This window comes from Theropithecus gelada, chromosome 14, assembly GCF_003255815.1.
Source record: "Theropithecus gelada isolate Dixy chromosome 14, Tgel_1.0, whole genome shotgun sequence".
NCBI classification, from domain to species: Eukaryota; Metazoa; Chordata; class Mammalia; order Primates; family Cercopithecidae; genus Theropithecus; species Theropithecus gelada.
Window position 1 is genome coordinate 11402065 of NC_037682.1, and position 21072 is coordinate 11423136.

General features: G+C 46.2%; 1 protein-coding gene, 1 long non-coding RNA gene and 9 other non-coding genes across 18 annotated transcripts in view; 9 read left to right on the plus strand and 2 right to left on the minus strand.

Moving 5' to 3' along the window:
- Positions 1-14363, minus strand: part of SLC3A2 (solute carrier family 3 member 2) — a 30517-nt gene extending 16154 nt beyond the window's left edge. The window contains exons 1-3 of one of the 4 annotated variants that reach the window (XM_025355564.1): positions 13987-14344; positions 1060-1152; positions 255-347 (exon numbers count right to left, since the gene is read on the minus strand). In XM_025355564.1, the coding sequence (XP_025211349.1) occupies positions 255-347; positions 1060-1152; positions 13987-14287 (487 nt within the window). In that variant the 5' untranslated portion in view covers positions 14288-14344. Of the gene's footprint in view, positions 1-254; positions 348-1059; positions 1153-13986 lie in introns of all 4 variants that reach the window. The other 3 variants (XM_025355565.1, XM_025355562.1, XM_025355563.1) reach the window with 3 other exon arrangements.
- On the minus strand, positions 4813-4999 carry LOC112607536. Its single transcript, XR_003115861.1, has one exon. It is a non-coding gene; the product is annotated as a U2 spliceosomal RNA (small nuclear RNA).
- A 114-nt stretch (positions 14364-14477) lies between the features above and the next one.
- Positions 14478-18074, plus strand: LOC112605739. 5 transcript variants are annotated; one of them, XR_003115558.1, is made up of 9 exons: positions 14478-14935; positions 15139-15222; positions 15419-15469; positions 15812-15844; positions 16283-16329; positions 16530-16809; positions 17244-17277; positions 17513-17544; positions 17673-18074. It is a non-coding gene; the product is annotated as an uncharacterized LOC112605739 (long non-coding RNA). The 5 variants fall into 5 exon arrangements; XR_003115557.1 differs by having other exon boundaries at positions 15812-16809; XR_003115556.1 differs by having other exon boundaries at positions 14483-15222; positions 15812-16809.
- On the plus strand, positions 14993-15068 carry LOC112607468. The gene has a single exon (XR_003115809.1). It is a non-coding gene; the product is annotated as a small nucleolar RNA SNORD26 (small nucleolar RNA).
- Positions 15274-15345, plus strand: LOC112607467. The gene has a single exon (XR_003115808.1). It is a non-coding gene; the product is annotated as a small nucleolar RNA SNORD27 (small nucleolar RNA).
- Positions 15668-15742, plus strand: LOC112607466. The gene has a single exon (XR_003115807.1). It is a non-coding gene; the product is annotated as a small nucleolar RNA SNORD28 (small nucleolar RNA).
- LOC112607474 lies at positions 16063-16184 on the plus strand. Its single transcript, XR_003115815.1, has one exon. It is a non-coding gene; the product is annotated as a small nucleolar RNA SNORD22 (small nucleolar RNA).
- Positions 16395-16459, plus strand: LOC112607464. The gene has a single exon (XR_003115806.1). It is a non-coding gene; the product is annotated as a small nucleolar RNA SNORD29 (small nucleolar RNA).
- On the plus strand, positions 16632-16701 carry LOC112607469. Its single transcript, XR_003115810.1, has one exon. It is a non-coding gene; the product is annotated as a small nucleolar RNA SNORD30 (small nucleolar RNA).
- Positions 16966-17034, plus strand: LOC112607470. The gene has a single exon (XR_003115811.1). It is a non-coding gene; the product is annotated as a small nucleolar RNA SNORD31 (small nucleolar RNA).
- LOC112607473 lies at positions 17317-17442 on the plus strand. Its single transcript, XR_003115814.1, has one exon. It is a non-coding gene; the product is annotated as a small nucleolar RNA SNORD22 (small nucleolar RNA).
- Positions 18075-21072: the final 2998 nt, after the last annotated feature.

The following is a 21072-nucleotide window of genomic DNA, read 5'->3' on the forward strand; positions in this document are numbered from 1 at the left end:
AAAAAATTAGGAGGGCGTGGTGGCGGGCGCCTGTAGTCCCAGCTACTCGGGAGGCTGAGGCAGGAGAATGGTGTGAACCTGGGAGGTGGAGCTTGCAGTGAGCTGAGATCACGCCATTGCACTCCAGCCTGGGAGACAGAGCGAGACTCTGTCTCAAAAAAAAAAAAAAAGAAAAAGAAAAAGAAAAAAAAGTCATATTTTTAAAGACAAATTCTACCAGATAGCAAGCATGTATTTGCTAAAATAATAATTACCTGTAACTTCAGCATTCTTGGAAGCTGAGACAGGAGGATCACTTGAGGCCAAGAATTGAAGACCAGCCTGGGCAACACAGTCAGACCCCGTCTCTACAAATAATAATAATAACAATAATAATAATAATAATAATAGATAAAGTATGGTTGGGCACAGTGGCTCACGCCTGTAATCCCAGCACTTTGGGAGGCCGAGACAGGCAGATCACCTGAGATCAGGAGTTGGAGATCAGGCTGGTCAACATGGCAAAACCCTGTCTCTACTAAAAATACAAAAAATTAGCCAGGCATGGTGGCAGAAGCCTGAAATCCCAGCTCCTTGGGAGGCTGAGGCAGAATTGCTTGAACCTGGGAGGCAGAGGTTGCAATGAGCCAAGATCACACCGCTGCACTGCAGCCTGAGCAACAGAGCAAGACCCCATACCAAAAAACAACAAAAAAGGACAAGTCCTACCAGGCAGCAGGCATGTTATTTGCTAAAGTAATAATTACCTGTAATCAGGCTGGGCACGGTGGCTCATGCCTGTAATCCCAGCACTTTGGGAGGCCGAGGTGGGCGGATCACAGGTCAGGAGTTTGAGACCAGCCTGGCCAATATGGTGAAACTCCGTCTCTACTAAAAATAAAAAAATTATCTAGGCATGGTGGCATGCACCTGTAGTCCCAGCTACTCGGGAGGCTGAGGCAGGAGAAATACTTGAACCTGGGAGGCGGAACTTGTAGTGAGCCAAGATCATGCCAGTGCACTCCAGCCTGGGCAACAGAGCAAGACTTCATCTCAAATAATAATAATAATAATAATTACCTGTAATCTCAGCATTCTGGGAAGCTGAGGGAGGAGGATTGCTTGAGGCCAAGAGGTCGAGACCAGTCTGGGCAACACAGTGAGACCCCAACTCTACAAAAAAAATAACAATAATAATTATGTATAAAGTAACAATCATAGTATGCTAAAAACACAGGGATGGGCAAATGTCCAATGGAACAGAAAACAGAGCCTAAAAATAACCCATGCATACTTGAAACAATATATGACAGAGATAATATAATCACTGGGGAAAGAATGAACTATTTACCAAATGGCACTATAAGAAATAAAATTAGATCACTACTTCACACCAATCACACAATTATATTCTAAGTAATCAAATTGGCCGGGCATGGTGGCTCACACCTGTAATCCCAGCACTTTGGGAGGCCAAGGCGGGCGGATCACAAGGTCAAGAGATCGAGACCATCTTGGCCAACATGGTGAAACCCCATCTCTACTAAAAATACAAAAATTGGCCGGGCGCGGTGGCTCAAGCCTGTAATGCCAGCACTTTGGGAGGCCGAGACGGGTGGATCACGAGGTCAGGAGATCGAGACCATCCTGGCTAACACGGTGAAACCCCGTCTCTACTAAAAAAAACACAAAAAGCTAGCCGGGCGAGGTGGTGGGCGCCTGTAGTCCCAGCTACTCTGGAGGCTGAGGCAGGAGAATGGCGTAAACCCGGGAGGCGGAGCTTGCAGTGAGCTGAGATCCGGCCACTGCACTCCAGCCCGGGCGACAGAGCGAGACTCCGTCTCAAAAACATAATAATAAATAAATAAATACAAAAATTAGCTGGGCATGTTGGCGCGCGCCTATAGTCCCATCTACTTGGGAGCCTGAAGCAGGAGAATCGCTTGAACCCGGGAGGCGGAGGTCGCAGTGAGCCAGGATTGCGCCACTGCACTCCAGCCTGGCGACAAAGCGAGACTCTGTCTCAAAAATAAATAAATAAATAAATAAAATTTTAGAAGAAAATAAGAATATCTGAGGCCAAGTGCGATGGTTCATGCCTGTAATCCCAGCACTTTGGGAGGCCGAGGCGGGTGGATCACAAGGTCAGGAGTTCGAGACCATCCTGGCTAACACGGTGAAACCCTGTCTCTACTAAAAATATAAAAAATTAGCCGGGCGTGGTGGCAGGCGCCTGTAGTCCCAGCTACTCAGGAGGCTGAGGCAGGAGAATGGCATGAACCTGGGAGGCAGAGCTTGCAGTGAGCTGAGATCGCGCCACTGCACTCCAGCCTGGAAAAACAGAGAGAGACTCCGTCTCAAAAAATAAAATAAAATAAAATAAAAATACAAACATTAGCTGGGCATGGTGGCAGGCACCTGTAATCCCAGCTACTCAGGAGACTGAGGCAGAAGAACAGCTTGAACCTGGGAGGCAGAGGTTGCAGTGAGCCAAGATCTCACTACTGCACTCCAGCCTGGGCAACAGAGCAAGACTCCAACTCAAAAAATGAAAAAAAAAAAAACACACACAAAAGAATAAACCATTAAGAAAAAGACAAAAAAATTTTGCAACATTAAAAGAGAAAAAATTATGCATCTACAACTTGCCATAACAAACTGAAAAGACAAGCCACAAATAGAAGACATACTATCTGAAACTAATACAACTAACAAAGTAGATGAAACATACAAATTATCACTAAAAATCAGTAAGAAAAAGCACAATACTTCAGCAAGAAAAAAAATCACTGAATAGAAATTCTATTCTAATCACATAATAGAAATAGCCAATTCAGGCCAGGCACGGTGGCTCACACCTGCAATCCTAGCACTTTGGGAGGCCAAGGTGGGTGGATAACTTGAGGTCAGGAGTTCGAGACCAGCCTGGCTAACACGGTGAAATCTTGTCTCTACTAAAAATACAAAAATTAGCAGGACGTGGTGGTGCACGCCTGTAGTCCCAGCTATTCGGGAGGCTGAGGCAGCAGATTCACTTGAACACGGGAGGCAGAGATTGCAGTGAACAGAAATTACACCACTGCACTCCAGCCTGGGCGACAGAATGAGACTCTGTCTTAAAAAAAAAAAACCCAATTCACAAAATTAGATATACAAAAGAATGTAAAGATTACAGAACCTCATTAGTAATCTGGAAAGTGCAAATTAAAATGGCAAGAAGATAGAACTTCATGTCCATCGGATTGGCAATATTAAAACATCTGACTAAACAAAGTGATTAGGAGGATACAAATTGCATAAGTGGCAACATTATTTGGTACATTCGGTCTAGGAAAAAATTTGCAACTGCCTATAGAATGAAGATGCCCTTTTAACCAGCAACAGTCCTAGATAGATTCATATCCTAGAGAAACTCTCACACATGTACACAAAGCAATATATAAAAGATTTCACTGCAGCACTGGTTATAGTAGTAAAAATTTGGAAACTTGAAAAATAGGCTAGGCGTGGTGGCTCACACCTGTAATCCTAGCACTTTGGGAGGTCAAGGCAGACAGATCACCTGAGGTCAGGAATTTGAAACCAGCCTGGACCACACAGTGAAACCCCGTCTCTACTAAAAATACAAAAATTAGCTGGGCGTGGAGGCAGGAGCCTGTAATCGCAGCTACTCAGGAGGCTGAGGCAGACGAATTGCTTGAACCTGGGTGGAGGAGTTTGCAGTGAGCCAAGATCATGCCATTGCATTCCAGCCTGGGCAACAAGAGTGAGACTGTCTCAAAAAAAAAATTTTGTTTTTTTACATAATTTGTAGAACATTTGTAAGATAATTTGTAGAAAATTTCTAACTAGAATACTAGAAATGACTAAATCTGAAAGAACCAGGACATAAAAGATAGGCAAAATGTGTCAAAAACATAATGTTAAAGAAAAAAACAGGCCAGGCATGGTGGCTCATGCCTATAATCCCAGCACTTTGAAAGGCTGAGGTGGGAGGATTGCTGGTGGCCAAGAGTTTGGGACCAGCCTGGGCAACAGGCTGAGACAAACATCTTAATTTTTTAAATTAAATTAAATGTAAAGAAAAAGGGAAGCGGCCAGGCATGGTGGCTCACGCCTGTAACTCCAGCACTCTGGGAGGCCGAGGCGAGCAGATCACAAGGTCAGGAGATGGAGACCATCCTGGCCAACATGGTGAAACCCCGTCTCTACCAAAAACACAAAAATTAGCTGGGTGTGATGGCGCACACCTGTAATCCCAGCTACTCGGGAGGCTGAAGCAGGAGGATCGCTTGAACTCCGGAGCGGAGAGTGCAGTGAGCCGAGGTCAGGCCACTGCACTCCAGCCTGGCGACAGAGCAAGACTCCGTCTCAAAAAAAAAAAAAAAAAAAAAAAGGAAATAGGCCGGGTGCGGTGGCTCACGCCTGTAATCCCAACGCTTTGGGAGGTCGAGGTGGGCACATCACCTGAGGTCAGAAGTTCAAGATCAGCCTGACCAATATGGAGAAACCCCATCTCTACTAAAAATACAAAAAATTAGCCGATTGTGGTGGCGCATGCTTGTAATCCCAGCTACTCAGGAGGCTGAGGCAGGAGAATCACTTGAACCCGGGAGGCGGAAGTTGTGGTGACCCGAGATTGGTCCATCGTACTCCAGCCTGGGTAACAAGAAACTCCGTCTCAAAAAAAAAAAAAAAAAAGAAAGAAAGAAAGAAAAAGAAAAAAGAAAGAGAAAGAAAAAGAAAACGAGCAGATTCACCTTAAAGTTTTTTCCAGAAACCAAAAGATACAGTGGAATGCAACAGTCTGCATTTTAACTGACATCTACCCCAAAAGGGAGAACCATAGCATTCATGGAGGTACTGCAATACTATATTGACTTGTAAAAAGGATGAGCAAGCTTTTGTTCCATCTCCCTGTTCCAAAAATCCACCTGATAAAGTATCCTCAATTACAGAACTGATGAGATGTTAGAGGATAAGAACAGATACTATTCTTGCTCACAGACCAAAAAAGCATGGCCGGATGTGGTGGCTCACCTTGTAATCTCAGCACTTTGGGAGGCTGTGGAGGGCAGATTACCTGAGGTCAGGAGCTTGCAACCAACCTGGCCAACATGGTGAAGGCCCATCTCTATTAAAAATACAAAAATTAGCCAGGTTTGGTGGCACAAACCTGTAATCCCAGCTACTTGGGAGGCTGAGGCACGAGAATAGCTTGGACTCAGGAGATAGAGGTTACAGTGAGCCAAGATCGTACCACTGCACTCCAGCCTGGGCAATAGAGTAAGACCCCTCCCACAAAAAAAAGCAAAGAAACTACTATAATTAACATTCCCATCAGGGTGGATCACCTGAGGTCAGGAGGTCAAGACCAGCATGGCCAACATGGTGAAACCCCATCTCTACTAAAAATACAAAAATTAGCTGGGCATGGTAGCAGGAACCTGTAATCCCAGCTACTCAGGAGGCTGAGGCAAGAGAATCTCTTAAACCCGGGAGGTGGAGGTTGCAATGAGCCGAAATCGCACCATTGCCCTCCAGCCTGGGCGACAAGAGTGAAACTCCATCCCCCAACCAAAAAAAAAAAAAAAGTGACTGAAAAAAGTAGGCATGCTGGAATAGATAAACATACTGTACTGTACAATGTGAGACCAGAGAATAGTGTTCCAAGAAAGGACCCAAAGGACACATTTACAAAACCATCAGGAAAACACTGGTGACATCGGTGGGCATCAGCATCACTTAGAAATTCAGTGGTGGCTTCTGAGCAGTCCACAGCTGATGACAGGAGAAGCAGTCACAGAGCTGAGTTACTCAAGATATATGGAGAAATATCTTTCAACACATAACAGAGGCCAGATAGCATTGCTTAGCTGCCAAAAGCCAGAAATATGCAACTACCATAAAACTGGCAATGTTGCAGGGGTAGGTAGCCATGGGGAGTTCAATTCAGAGTTGTGGATACAATAGAGCATGGCATCCTTAGGGGAAAAATATGTGGATAGCCAAAAAGGATGCTACTACACATCTACAAAGAGAAAAAGGCAAGAATAGAAGAGGAAGAGGCAGCTACGGGCCATCACCACAATACACAGTCAAAATCCTTCATTCGGCTCCTGGATCTGAGCCAACTTTTTAAATCTAGGCTCACTGCAACATCCTCCACCTCCAGGGTTCAAGGGACTCTCCCGCCTCAGTCTCCCTAGTAGCTGGGATTACAGGCACACGCCACCACGCCCAGCTAATTTTTGTATTTTTAGTAGAGATGGGGTTTCACCACGTTGGCCAACCTGGTCTCAAACCCCCGACTTCAAGTGATCTGAACGCCTTGGCCTCCCAAAGTGCTGGGATTACAGGCATGAGTCACCGCACCTGGCTGAACCGACTTTCACATCCAAAACTCAATTACTGAAGAGGTGCCCAAATCCCTAGGAAAGGATGCTAAAATTGTAATGGTTCCGCCAGTTCCTCCTAAAAGGGAGTATGTCAACATACCACCTACTCAGACAATTGGGTAAAGGGAAATGCCTAAACACTTTGAGGATTTGGGGCACAAGATCTGAACTGACATTGAGACCTGGAAACCCAAAGCATCACCATGATCCCTGCATTAGACTGGGGACTTACAGGTGTCAGGCAGTAACTGAAGTCTTAGCCAAAACTTACTAGCTGACAGTAAGTCTGCTTGTCCATGGACCCATCACTAGTCATTTCCTCAGGTCCAAGTGTTTAAACGGGGGCTGGGCATGGGAGGCTGAGGCAGAAGAATTGCTTGAACCCAGGAGGTAGAGGTTGTAGTACTGCACTCCAGCCTGGGTGACAGAGTGGGACTCTATCTCAAAACAAAAAAATAAACAAACAAAAAAATTAGCCAGGCATGGTGGTGTACACCTGTAGTCTCAGCTGCTTGGGAGGCTGAGGTCCAAGAATTGCTTGAACTCGGAAGGTGAAAGTTGCAGTGAGGCCAGATGGCACCACTGCAAGCCAGCACATTCCATCTCAAAAAAAAAAAAAAAAACAACAACAACAACATTTAACAGGACTGATATACTTAGGAGTTGAAGTAATCACATTGGGTCCTTGGCCTAAGAGATAAGAGCTATCATAGTGGGACAGACAAAGAGCTCTCTAAAACCCCTCCCTCTCTTCAGCCATGATAGTAAATCAAAAGCAGTATCACATCCTGGGGAGGGACAGAGATCAGTACCACCACTAAAGACAAAAAGGATGCATGGGTGTGGTGTCTATCACATCCATACCTAGAAATATATCTCCAGCCCACATACTGGGTAAGCTGCCAACTTTGACTCAAACTGTGAGTAGGAAACAGCTCTGCACCTAGTCTAGGCTGCAATGCACATGGCCTTGCCACTTAAGCCATGCAACCCAGCAGATCCTGGGGGAGCCAAAGTATCAGTAGCGAAAAAAAAGATGCAGTGGAGAACTTATGGCAAGCTCCTATGGCAAAAGCACAATGCGAGTCCCTGAGATTCTGGAGCAAGACCAAGCTGTCCAAAGCAGGGAAGTAGGTGCCTTTTGAGAAACAGCGTCAAGGCTGTTACTGGAAAGCTTGACTATGAAGCATCCAGAACTGCCCCATTATGAATTGGGTCTTGTCAGACCTATCTAGTCACAAAGTCAGACAGACCCTTTAGTCAGACATTAAGATGGAAATGGTATATCCAGGATGAAGCTGAAAGCACAACCAGAAAACATTAGTACACTGCATGAGCAGATAGCCCAGACACCCATGGTACCCACCGCAGTTGTAAAAGTACCTCTTCCCTGGAAGACCACCTCAATGCCACACTCCTCCACAACCCAGGAAATTCTATGCTATTTCTTTTGGGCCAGGTACAGTGGCTCATGCCTGTTTCCCAGCAATTTGGTCACTTGAGCCCAGGAGTTGGGGACCAGCCTAGGCACCATAGTGAGGCACTGTCACACTCCAAAAAATTAAAGAATTAGCTGGGTGTGATGGCACATGCCTACAGTCCCAGCTACTCAGGAGGCTGAGGTGGGAGGATCCTCTGAGCTCAGGAGTTCAACGCTGCAGTGAGCCGTGATCACACACTGCATTCCAGCCTAGACGACAGAGTGAGATCCTAGTTCAAAAAGAAATTGAGGCCCAGTGTGGTGGCTCACGCCTGTAATCCCAACACTTTGGGAGGCCGAGCCAGTCTGATCACTTGAGGTCAGGAGTTCGAGACCAGCCTGACCAACATGGTGAAACCCTGTCTCTACTAAAAATACAAAAATCAAAAATCAGCCGGGAGTGGTGGTGGGCACCTGTAATCCCAGCTACCCAGGAGGCTGAGGCAAGAGAATTGCGTTAAGCTGGGAGGCAGAGGTTGCAGTGAGCTGAGATCAAGCCACTGCACTGCAGCCTGGGGAACAGAGTAAGACTCCACCTCAAAAAGAAATTGAGCCTTTTTTCCACTGTCATGTCTACCAGTTCCCTGCCAAGCACTGGTTATTTGCATATCCTTCCCCTCCATTAATTGAGGCAGTGCCTCTTGCTGCCAGGTGGGGGCAGTGTTGCCCCTTGAACAAACACTTTCCAGACCTCGCTACTAGCAAAATCATTTGGTAAGACAGTCAATGAATTGGCTGAGAAATGATCATTTGAAAATTTATAAAATTCCCAACATAAAAAGGCAAACTGAAAAAAACTTATGAAGGTAACTAATAAATGTATATTGAGTCCTATTTGTGAATTGTATTCTGCTAGACAATAGAGATAGCAGGATGATTTACCCACATTGAATCAAACCCCAAGGAGTTTATTGTGGGTGGGAAGGGGTAGATTAGGCTTGGGGGAGCAGTGGTGATAGGGAGGCAGGGCTTCTTTTTCCTGTAGAGATGGGGGTTTCGTCTTACTATGTTGCCCAGGCTGGTCTCAAACCTCTGGCCTCAAGGGACCCTCTCACCTTGGCCTCCCAAAGTGCTGGGGTTACAGGTGTGAGCCATTGGCCGTTAGAAGCAGGGCTTTTTTTTTTTTCCTTTTTTTTTTTTTTGAGACAGAGTCTCACTCTGTCGCCCAGGCTGGAGTTCAATGGGGTGATCTCAGCTCATCACAATCTCCACCTCCCGGGTTCAAGCAATTCTCATGTCTCAGCCTCCCAAGTAGTTGAGATTACAGGCACACTCCAACATGTCCAGCTAATTGTTGCATTTTTAGTAGAGACACAATTTCACCACGTTGCCCAGGCTGGTCTTGAACTCCTGACCTCAAGTGATCTGCCCGCCTCGGCCTCCCAAAGTGCTGGAATTACGTGCCCGGTCTAGCAGCACTTCTTAATGGCTGTATTGATCAAGTTGGGCTATAGCTTAAAGACAATGGAGAGGCACTGAAGGATTGTGAGCGGAAGTGAGACCTGACCAGACTTTTTTTTTTTTTTTGAGAGAGAGGTTTCGCTCTTGTAGGCCAGGTTGGAGTGCAGTGGCTCAATCTCAGCTCACCGCAACCTCCGCCTTCCTCAAGTCATTCTCCTGCCTCAGCCTGCTGAGTAGCTGGGATTACAGGCATGCGCGACCATGCCTGGCTGATTGTGTATTTTTAGTAGAGACAAGGTTCCTCCATGTTGGTCCGGCTGGTCTCAAACTCCCAACCTCAAGTGATCCACCCACCTAGGCCTCCCAGCGTGAGCCATCGTGCCCGACAGACCAGAGTTTTTTTTTTTTTTTTTTTTTTTTTTGAGACGGAGTCTCGCTCTGTCACCCAGGCTGGAGTACAGTGGCCGGATCTCAGCTCACTGCAAGCTCTGTCTCCCAGGTTTATGCCATTCTCCTGCCTCAGCCTCCCGAGTAGCTGGGACTACAGGCGCCCGCCACCTCACCCGGCTAGTTTTTTTGTATTTTTAGTAGAGACGGGGTTTCACCGTGTTAGCCAGGATGGTCTCGAACTCCTGACCTCGTGATCCGCCCGTCTCGGCCTCCCAAAGTGCTGGGATTACAGGCTTGAGCCACCGCGCCCGGCCTAGAGTTTTTATTTGTAAAGATCGCTCTGGCTACAATGTGGAGAATGAACTAGAAGGGAAGAAGTCAGAGCCAGGAAGTCAGACTAAGTCTGTTACCTACAGATTGCTTTGGGAGGCCAAGGCTGGAGAATCACCTGAGCCCAGGAGTTTGAGACCAGCCTGGGCAACACAGCAAGACCTCTGTCTATACAAAAAGTAAAATAAATTAGCTGGGCATAGTGGCCAGTGCCTGTACTCCCAGCTCAGCCCAGAGGATTGCTTGAGGCCAGGAGTTTGAGGTTACAGTGACCAAGAGTGAAACCCTCTTTTTTTTTTGAGACAGGGTCTCTATTTGTTGCACAATTAAAGCTCACTGCAGCCTTGAACTCCTGGGCTCAAGCAATCCTCCCTACCTCAGCCTCCCCCAGAACTGGGACTATACACATGCACCACCACACTCAGCTAATTTTTATTTTTGCAGAGACGGGTCTCCGTATGTTGCCCAGGCTGGTCTCAAACTCCTAGGCTCAAGCACGCTGCTTGCCTTGGCCCCCCAAAGTGCTGGGATTATGTGGGGGAAAGAAAAAAGAGATCAGACTGTTACTGTGTCTATGTAAAAAAGGAAGACATAAGAAATTCCATTTTGATCTGTACTAAGAAAAATTCTTCTGCCTTGAGATGCTATTAATCTGTAACCCTAGCCCCAACACTGTGCTCGCAGAAACATGTGCTGTATTGACTCAAGGTTTAATGGATTTAGGGCTGTGCAGGATGTGCTTTGTTAAAAATGTGTTTGCAGGCAGTATGCTTGGTAAAAGTCACCGCCATTCTCCAGTCTCCAGTCTCGAGTACCCAGGGACACAATGCACCGCGGAAGGCCGCAGGGACTGCTGCCCAACAAAGCCTGGGTATTGTCCAAGGTTTCTCCCCACTGAGACAGCCTGAGATATGGCCTCGTGGGAAGGGAAAGACCTGACCGTCCCCCAGACACCCATAAAGGGTCTGTGCTGAGGAGGATTAGTGAAAGAGGAAGGCCTCTTTGCAGCTGAGATAAAAGGAAGGCATCTGTCTCCTGCTCATCCCTGGGCAATGGAATGTCTTGGTATAAAACCTGATGGTACATTACATTCTATTTACTGAGATAGGAGAAAACTGCCTTATCGATGGAGGTTAGACATGCTGGCGGCAATACTGCTTTTTTTTTTTTTTGAGACGGAGTCTTGCCTTGTCACCCAGGCTGGAGTGCAGTGGTGCAATCTCAGTTCACTGCAAGCTCCGCCTCCCGGGTTCCCTCCATTCTCCTGCCTCAGCCTCCCAAGTAGCTGGGACTACAGGTGTGCGCCATCACATCCAGCTAATTTTTTTGTACTTTAGTAGAGACAGGGTTTCACCATGTTAGCCAGGATGGTCTCCATCTCCTGACCTCATGATCCGCCCGTCTGGGCCTCCCAAAGTGCTGAGATTACAGTGCTGGGATTACAGGCGTGAGCCACCGTGCCTGGCCGACAATACTGCTCTTTACTGCACTGAGATGTTTGTGTAAAGTCAAACATAAATCTGGCCTACATGCACATCGAGGCACAGCACCTTTCCTTAAACTTATTTATGACAGAGTCCTTTGCTCACATGTTTTCCTGTTGACCCTCTCCCCACAATTACCCTATAGTCCTGCCACATCCCCCTCACCGAGATGGTAGAGATAGTGATCAATAAATGCTGAGGGAACTCAGAGACCGGTGCCGGTGCGGGTCCTCCTTATGCTGAGTGTCGGTCCCCTGGGCCCACTTTTCTTCCTCTATACTTTGTCTCTCTGTCTTATTTTCTCAGTCTCTCGTCCCACCTGATGAGAAATACCCACAGGTGTGGAGGGGCTGGCCCCCTTCAGGATTACAGGCGTGAGCCGCTCTACCCAGCCTACTTTTTTTTAAATGCCCTCTTTTCTAGTAGATTCTATGTCACTACACAAGAGGTTGCAAACTCACAATGAGGGCCACCTTTGGCCCACAGGCATATTTCGGTTTTTTGTTTGTTTGTTTTTGAGACTCGCTCTTGTCCCCCAGCCTGGAGTGCAGTGGGGTGATCATGGCTCACTGCAACTTCCACCTCCTGGGTTCAATCGCTTCTCCTGCCTCACCCTCCTAAGTAGCTGGGATTACAATCGCCCGCCACCGCACCCACACCACGCCCGGCTTATTTTTGTATTTTTAGTAGAGAAGGGGTTTCCATGTTGGCCATGCTGGTCTCTAACTCCTGACCTCAGGTGATCCGCCCACTTCAGCCTCCCAAAGTGCTAGGATTACAGGCATGAGCCACCGCGCCCGGCCAAAAAAATTTAAACTCAACATTTTTAAGTGGGTAAATACACAATTCTGGACTTCTGGATTCTTTTGAAAACTATCTGATCACACAGAGACAATACTGTCACAAGGCAACAATCAGCTGGAGCTGTGAAAGGGCTGCCCAGTTCACCAGAGTCCCAACTCAGTTCATTTCACTTACCTACATTACTTAGCTGATTTCTGTATGTGAGTTGGAGACCCCAACCCAAATCCCCTCTTTTCCACTTCCACTGCCGTTACACTTGCTAGTATTGAATCCTCTTGCCTAAACTACTATGGCAATCTAATTAATGACCTTGTCTCCATCTTATCCCCCCATGTCTTATCACTTTCCTACTTAAAAACTCTCCCTGGTTTTTTTTTTCTATCTATGATTCAAGTGATTTAGCTTTGCTCTCAAGGTCCTGCTTATGTGGCTTTCCCCAGGAAATACATTCCAGTTTTATATTCTAATACTCCCCTTTTGCCCATCTTTCATGAATTGTAGCCACACACTTCCTTCTTTTTCTTGCACCAAGCTTGTGCTCCAGTTGTTTCTTTAACCGGAATTCCCCTCCAGAGTCTTTCAACCCTTTCAGGCCCAGACACTCTATAAAGCATTTCCCAACTACCATTCCCACTCACAACCTCCCCAGCCTTGTCTGTCTACTCTGGGCCATCTTGATTTTCCATAGTTTATCTGTCCCACTTTTTTTTTTTTTTTTGAGACAGGGTCTCACTCAGTCATCCAGGCTGGAGTGCAGTGCAGTGGCTTGATCACAACTCACTTACAGCCTCAAATTCCTGGGCTCAAGCAATCCTCCCACCTCAGCCTCCCAAGTAGCTGAGGCTACAGGCATGCACCACCGCTCCTGGCTAATTTTTTCTATTTTTCTGTAGAGATGGGTATCGGTTTCTCACTATGTTGCTTAGGCTGGTCTTGAACTCTTGGGTTCAAGAGATCCTCCCACCTTGGCCTCCCAAAATGCTGAGCCAGGCCGGGTGTGGTGGCCTACGCCTGTAATCCCAGCACTTTGGGAGGCTGAGGCAGGAGGTCACCAGGTCAGCAGTTCGAGACCAGCCTGGCCAACGTGATGAAACCCCGTCTCTCCTAAAAATACAAAAATTAGCGTGGCTTTATGATTGCGGGAGCCTGTAATCCCAGCTACTCAGGCGGCTGAGGAAGGAGAATCGCTTGAACCTGGGAGGCAGAGGTTGCAGTGAACCGACATCCCGCCATTGCACTCTGGGTGACAGAGCAAAACTCTGTCTCGGGAAAAAAAAAAAAAAAATGTTTATAAAGTGTGCTTGTACACGTAGATGTTTACCACGAACGACTGAACTAATGCTGTCCGGTCTCAGTAAAACAGTCTATAGCTGACTGCAACCATAGTGATCAGGCAGGAGTTGCAGCAGGCAGCACCGCGGGAGCCCTTTAAGATTCCCCATTAATAAAATGGGGGTTGTCATCCTACCTAGCTCTTGGGATTTTGATGGATTAATCGATTAATACAGTGTGCTTAAAACGGTGCTCCATAAATGTTAGCTAATGTTGGCCCGTAGTAGTCCAAGATCTAAAGAAAACGCACCAGAAGGCAGGACATAGGGGACCAGTTAGGAAAAAAATCAGATCCTGTCTTCAGTGGAGCACTTACACCCTGACTTACTTTCCCGAAATGGCTCCACCAAAGGGGACCTCCTCCCGAGTTTAGCTCGGGATCCAGTACCTGAGTCATCCCCCGCGCTGAGACCCTGGACACCAGCTTCCGAATGTGAGCCCGGCAGCTGGCGGGGAATCGAAACGACGGCGGTCGAGGCTTCAGGAGGCTGTAGCTCCATGGAGGCGGATCCTGCACACAGGTTTCGGGTGTGTGGGGGCAAGGGGGAGGTCAGAACAGGGTTAGCGGGTAAGCAGTCGTGACCGTCAGTGCAGGATCCGCGTGAGGCAGTGATCTCACCGCTCCTGCCACATGCACTGGGTGAGAAAACTAAGCCGCAATGCGGTCGGTGTGGTTCCGTAGGACGCATGCGCGCCCTTTTCGCGCCACAAGTTCGGGTAGCGCTTTGTCCACGCCCTCCTTCCCTGGAACTCTCTACCCACAACTCCCCGGGGTCGCATGCGGTCAACGTATGCGCGTGCGCTCGCCATAGCACCGCCCCCAAATCCCGTGGGCCTCTGCGGGATGGTATTTAATCGTCTCTCCCTGCCAATTTCGGTCTCATTGTTCTACTGCCGCTGGTAAGTGATTTCGTAAGCTTTGTAGCTGTCAGTGTTTTGTGCTTTGTCCGTTTCTTTTATTTTGAACGATTGTGCGAACATCGCATAGCACGCGCTATGCCTTCTGTGTTGTAGCTGTGTGGCCAGGGTGACTGGCGGGTGAGGTCTTGTGGGTGGCCTCGAGACTTAAATTAAGTAGCAGCGGGGCTTTGTGAAGGACAAGATGGCGATGGCGGGCCGTGCGGGTCCCCTCCCTATGATGAGGACCTTTTCACAGACCTGTACTGAGCTCCGTGACGATAAGTGACTCTGAGGAGATGGGCCCTGCAAGCCTCCTACTTAGCCGTCGGCTCAGAAGATAGCGTTTTCGAAATGCCCTGTGTTGACCTACTGTCTTCTTGGACTCTTGTCTGCAGGGTTTACGCGCACGTTGGAATCGAAGAGAGCTCTATGTTACAGTAAGTTCTTATGGCCATTTCTTAACCTCTGCTCTTTCGTTGAGTGTGTGGAAGTTGCTACGGGGATGATTTTACAAACTGAACTCTCTCTTTCTGATGGATTAGTGGAGAAAACACAAAAATTCTGAGTAGCACTGTACGCAATAAATGTCAGGGACTTGTCGATTTGTCTGAGGTGTTAGTGAAGGCTGTTATTTTTTCAGATGTTTAGCCCACAAGAGCTCACTGGTGAAGGAATGGGACAAGACCCATCTTTCTGCAAAGCCAGCGTTACAGTAATGTTCCAGGTAGGTGTACATGCTTTTATAATCTTACAGAGGAGACCTTGCTAGATAACCACTCCGTGATGAACACAAAATGACAAGCATATGGCTGAACTTATAAGTGATGTCATCTTACTACTGAGAAGTGACAGCGAGGTCTTCAGGGGTCTTTGAATGACTATTTTTAGGTACATAAAATGCCTTCCTCTGTTGTCTACAGCATCTCATAATCTATCCTGAGGAATTCAGCTGCCTCCCAGGGTGAATACAGGTAATTATTCAAATTGGTGTATGTCATCTCTGTAAATGTTCACAAGAGAACAAGTGGCCGGCGGAAGCAATTTTGTTTTTTGGCGCCTTCCATCTTGTTCCTCTTGAGATAATTTTCTGGGAAGCGAGATCGCAACCCGGTACTACAGTTCTTGTAAGGGTGCGCTGTTATCCTCATCCATATATCGATCACTTTACTGTCAGATGATTTGAATTGATAAGCTGATGTTCTGTGAGGTACAAAAATTAATAGCATGTTAGAGTTCTGATGGCAGTTGTTGATTTTGAATAAGTTTCATTCCATCCTAATACCTTAAAATAACTAATTTGCTTTGCTTTCCAGGTATTCCTCATGACAATCTGCCTCTATCTTACAGTACGTTGCTTTTTAAATTCTATGGGCCTATTATCTAATTGATAACTTAGCCATCTTGATGTTTGTTACCAAAGCCTGCTTAAACCATAAAGTTTTCTGGTTCCTCTTGTTCTCTTTAGTGATGTTTCCAGACCTCCCCTTTTTTCTCTCAGATAGATGCCCACTGATCTGCCCAGGGTCAGACGAATGCTTGTCAGTTGTAGGTTTCCACGGTTCAGCTCCAGTGAGGAGGAAGCATCCTGCCTCAGCCCTGTTCTAGCCTGGGAACCAGTAATTGTGAACCTACCAGGATTAACTGAAAAAGGGCATGAGAGCTTATTCCATAAGCTGTCTGAGGCATTTGGTTACCTTTTCTTAGCTTGTCCACTAGCAACCGTAACTAAAATAGTTTTGGCTGTTTGGGATAATTAGCTAATTGATTGATTTTTTTTGATTCAGGACCAGCTTGTTGCCATATACCATTGAAAAACCTTCAGAGCTGAGAGGTTAGTTGATTTTTTTTTTTTTTTTTTTTTGCTGCTCCTTACTGCTTATGCCACCCAGTAGACAGTTTCTATGATGAATCAAACTAGCTCACTATGACTGACAGTGAAAATACATGAACACCTGAGAAATTGGAGAATGCAGGGAGTGGGGGGTAACCATGTCTGAGGAATCTTTGACCCACAGTTTTGTTTTTCTCTAGGTGTTAGTAACCAATAACCTCTTTGGCTCTAAGGTGAGTAATTTCACTGTATTCAATGCATCCAGCATATAGAGTAGAAAAAAACTGCCTTTTTAGGCCTGTATATATGATGACTTACATGGAATCTCGTTCGGCTGATGACTTGCTGTTGAGACTCTGAAATCTGATTTTCTAAGAATGATGCGTGGGAACAACTTAATGCAGGATAGGAGAAGCACTACTGACTTGGTCTTCCTCCTTTCAGGGCCAGCACCTTCTCTCTAGCACTCAAGAGTTTGGGGTAAGTGGCTTTGCAATAGCTGCCATCAATGGCTGCTATATACAATTTTCTGTGATTTTTGTGTGTGATAGCACTGTGGTCTGGGTGGATGTGTACAGATAGAACTGGCTTAACCCAAATCTTTGATCTCCTGGACCACCAAGTGATGATCACCTGCTCACCAGTGATGAGTTGAATACCGCCCCAGTCTGATCAATGTGACTGAAAGGTATTTTCTGAGCTGTGAGCCTGCCTTCCAGTGACAACTTCTAAAAATTACAAGTTATTTGAGGAGGCATTACAGCCAATAGGAAGTTCTTGGGCTAAGTAGTGTTTCCTCTAAAATGTGCCCTGAAACTTCTGTCTGCCAAGCAACAGATATAGTTGAGAGATTGTAAAATGTACTGTAGAATGAAAGTCTCTCAAGACTACATTTTTTTTTCTTGATTTTGCAGGAAAACTAGGTGTTACTCCAGACTGCAGTTACAGGTGAGTAAACCTAAATGTAAGGTGGACTATGCTAAAAATTCCCAATGAAGAAACTTTCACACGTCTTACTCTCTGTCCTAGTCCCAGAGCCTGTAAAGGTGAACCCACTGGGACTGGCTGGGGGAAAAGAGGAAGATTTGTTCCAGAAGGAACTGTCTGAGGGATGACAAATATTTCTATACAAAGAAAGGGAGTAATCATCACTTGTTGAAAACATTGATTTTAATTTTTCCAGGTCTGAGTAAAGAAAAAGGTGCATAAGAAATGGTAGGTATCTGTTTAAATATTTAACTGGTTTTATAATAGCAACCTTTTACTCTTAGGTTACATAGTGTTAACTATTGTGCACATTCATATTTTCCAATCCAATAAGAACTTTTGTTTTTCCTCTGCAGGAATCTGTCTTGGAGGACATCAGAAGGTGAATTTTCCAAGTCCTTGGATAACCTAGCTGTTGAAGTTATCACAGCATAATTTTAGTCGTCTTAATGGCGTGGCTGCTTTTTTTTTTCCAAAGTTTTACTGTGAATCATGCCTTTGGGTGGGTCTACCTGGCACAAGGAAGTGACCCCTTGGGAGTTTGCTATTTGTAACTGGGTTTTACCCAGCTTGCTTAGGCAGTCTGTCTAATGCTGCACTTCGTACTCCAAGGCAGCATTCAAGGAGCCTAATTTATCAGCACACTTTAGGGACTTTTTCCCTAGATGTACCTCACTGAAGGAATTTTAAATGAAAAGCTTGCTGGGTTTAGGGGGTCTTTTAGATGTACCTTAAAATGTTAGCAGACACAGATTAAGACACTGGGAGCCAATGAAACAGTTGAGGGTTTGCTGTGTGTCGATGTTTCTGTATTTTATCACCCCCTTCCTGCAACATTATTTCTGTGGAATCTACCTGCCCTTTTGTTTTTTAGATACAAGGGCTTGGTTTTACTACCAAGGCTGCGCTCAAGGCCCCGGCTTTAAGAGATCCTCCCACCACAGATTTCCAAAGTGCTGGGATTGTAGGTGTGATTCTTGGCACCCAGACTTTGCTGCCTTTCTTACATGATCCAAGCCCAGAACCAAAACTCAGGCACTGCATTGATGGCCAGTTTGGCAAACTACTGACCTAGCTTGTTGCCAATTGTTGATTGAGCTTTGAAGGGGTGGCCTGCCCCTCCACACCTGTGGGTGTTTCTCAGGTGGAATGAGAGACTTGAGAAAAGAAATAAGACACAGAGACAAAGTATAGAGAAAGAAAAGCGGGGGCCCAGGGGACCGGCGCTCAGCTTACAGAGGACCCACTCCAGCACCGGCCTCTGAGTTCCCTTAGCATTTATAGATAATTATCTTTACCATCTTAAAGATAAGGGAGTGGCAGGACAATAGGATCGTTTTTAGGGAGGAAATTAGCAGTAAGACGTAAGAACAAGGATCTCTGTGACATGAATAAGTTTAAAAGAAAATCCTGTGCCTTGAGATAAACCTTTTAGCAACATTGTTTCATCCTATCACATGGGGATAAACCTTGGACAATACCTAGCTTCTACGAACAAAGACACCCTGCATGCCCAAAATCCATTAAACCTTGAGTCACCACAGCACATGTCTCTTGCAAGGACAAGGTTGGGAGTAGGGTCACAGATTAACAGCATCTCAAATACAGAACAAAATGGAGTCTCTTATGTCTACTTCTTTCTATATAGACACAGTAACAGGCTGATCTCTTTCTTTTCCCCACAAGCTTCCCATAACTCCATTTCTGTTCCTCTGTATAGAGCCACCTTCTATTCCCATCATGAGCCTTGAGGTCTCCATTTGCATGTTGCAAATACTATGTGCCATGTAGGTAGCTCATTCAGGGCGTTGCTCTAAACTACAAAAAAGGTTCCCTTGAGTGGCTGTCAATTTGTGTTGCTGTATTGGTTGTTGATGAAAATAATAAAATGATTGATTACATAGTCCTGTTTGTATGTGTCTCCTTAGCACCAGTGTGTAAATTTCCATGGGAAACTGGCTTCCTCTCATGTTCCCTCAAGTCCCTGGAACTGGAAGGGACACCTGACAGGGTCTGCCTGCTAGGGAGTATGTTAAATGACTAACCTGATCTGAGCAGAGCATCCATCTTGGTGTGCACAATACCATTACATTGGAGCTTTTTTTAAAGTTTCCCTCTTGCCTAGTCCTACGGTGCAGTGACATGATCACAAGCTCACTACAAATTCAAGCTTTTGGGCTCAAGCAAACCTTCACTTTAACCAGCAGGTGGAGTCTTGTTCTTGTCACCCAGGCTGGAATGTGGTGGCATGATCCCAGATCACTGCAACTTCCACCACCTAGGTTCAAGCCATTCTCCCTGCCTCAGCCTCCTGAGTAGCTGGGACTACAGGCGTGTGCCACCACACCCAGCTAATTTTTAGTAATTTTAGTAGAGATGGGGCTTCATGGTGTTAACCAGGATGTTCTCGATCTCCTGACCTCAGGATCCCAAAGTGGTGGGATTATAGGTGGGAGCCACCGCGCCTAGCCAAATAATCTATGCTTTTTATTTGTTTTGAGATGGAGTTTCACTCTTACTGTCCAGGCTGGAGTGCAATAGCGGGATCTCCCCACTGCAACCTCCGCCTCGGGTTCAAGCAATTCTCCTGCCTTAGCCTCCTAAGTAGCTGGGATTACAGGCATGTGCCACCGCGCCCAGCTAATTTGTGTGTGTGTGTGTGTGTGTGTGTGTGTGTATATATATATATATATATATACACATTTTTTTTTTTTTTTTTAGTAGAGACGGGATTTCTACATGTTGGTCAGGCTGATCTCAAACTCGTGACCTCAGGTGATCCGCCTGCCTCGGCCTCCTAAAGTGCTGGGATTACAGGCGTGAGCCACCGCACCTGGCCAAATCTCGCTTTTCAATTCGCCTTGAGGAAGAAGGGAAAGCACAAGGACAGTGCCAACCTGTGGATACTGTGGGGGTAAAGTTGTGTCTGGTTAGTCAGCAGCTCTCAATTTTTTCAGACAGTCTCACTCTGTCAGCCAGGCTGTGGTACAATTGTGCAATCACAGCTCATTGCAGCCTAAACTTCCTGGGCTGCAGGGATTCTCCCACCTCAGCCTCCCAAATAGCTGGGACTACAGGTGCACACCACCACGCCCAGCTAATTTTGTATTTTTGGTAAGAGTACAGACAGTTTTACCATGTTACCTAGGCTGGTCTTGAACTGAGCTCAAGCAGTCCACCCAATTCTGTCTCCCAAAGCACTGGGATTACAGACATCTGCAATTGGCCGCTTTTCTTTCTTTTTTTTTTTTTTTTTTAAGCCATCAGGTATTTAAGCCGGTTCTCAATCTTTTTAACCAGGCAGCCCCCAAACCAGAATATTTTTGGAGAGATTTCTTCAGTGTTTTGGGAACTTTTTTTTTTTTTTTTAGAAGCTCTTTGTCACCCAGGCTGGAGTGTAGTAGTGTCATCATGTCTCAACATAGCCTCAAGCTCCTGGGCTCAAGCGATCCGACACCTCAGTTTCCCGAGTAGCTAGGACTATAGGGACATGCCTATTATGCCCAGGTAATTTTAATTTTTTGTAGAGAATGTCTCACTATGTTGCCCAAGTTGGTCTCGAACTGGGCTCAAGTGATCCCATTGCCCAGTGTCTCAAAGTGTTGCAATTACAGGCATGAGCCACTGCACCCTGCATCCCTCAAAAGAGCAATTTTTTTTTTTTTTTTTTTTTTTTTTTTTTGATGGGGTTTTTGTTTTTTAGCCGGGGGGGGGGGGGGGGGCCGGGCTCCCCCCCAGCCCAACGCCCGCCCCCCG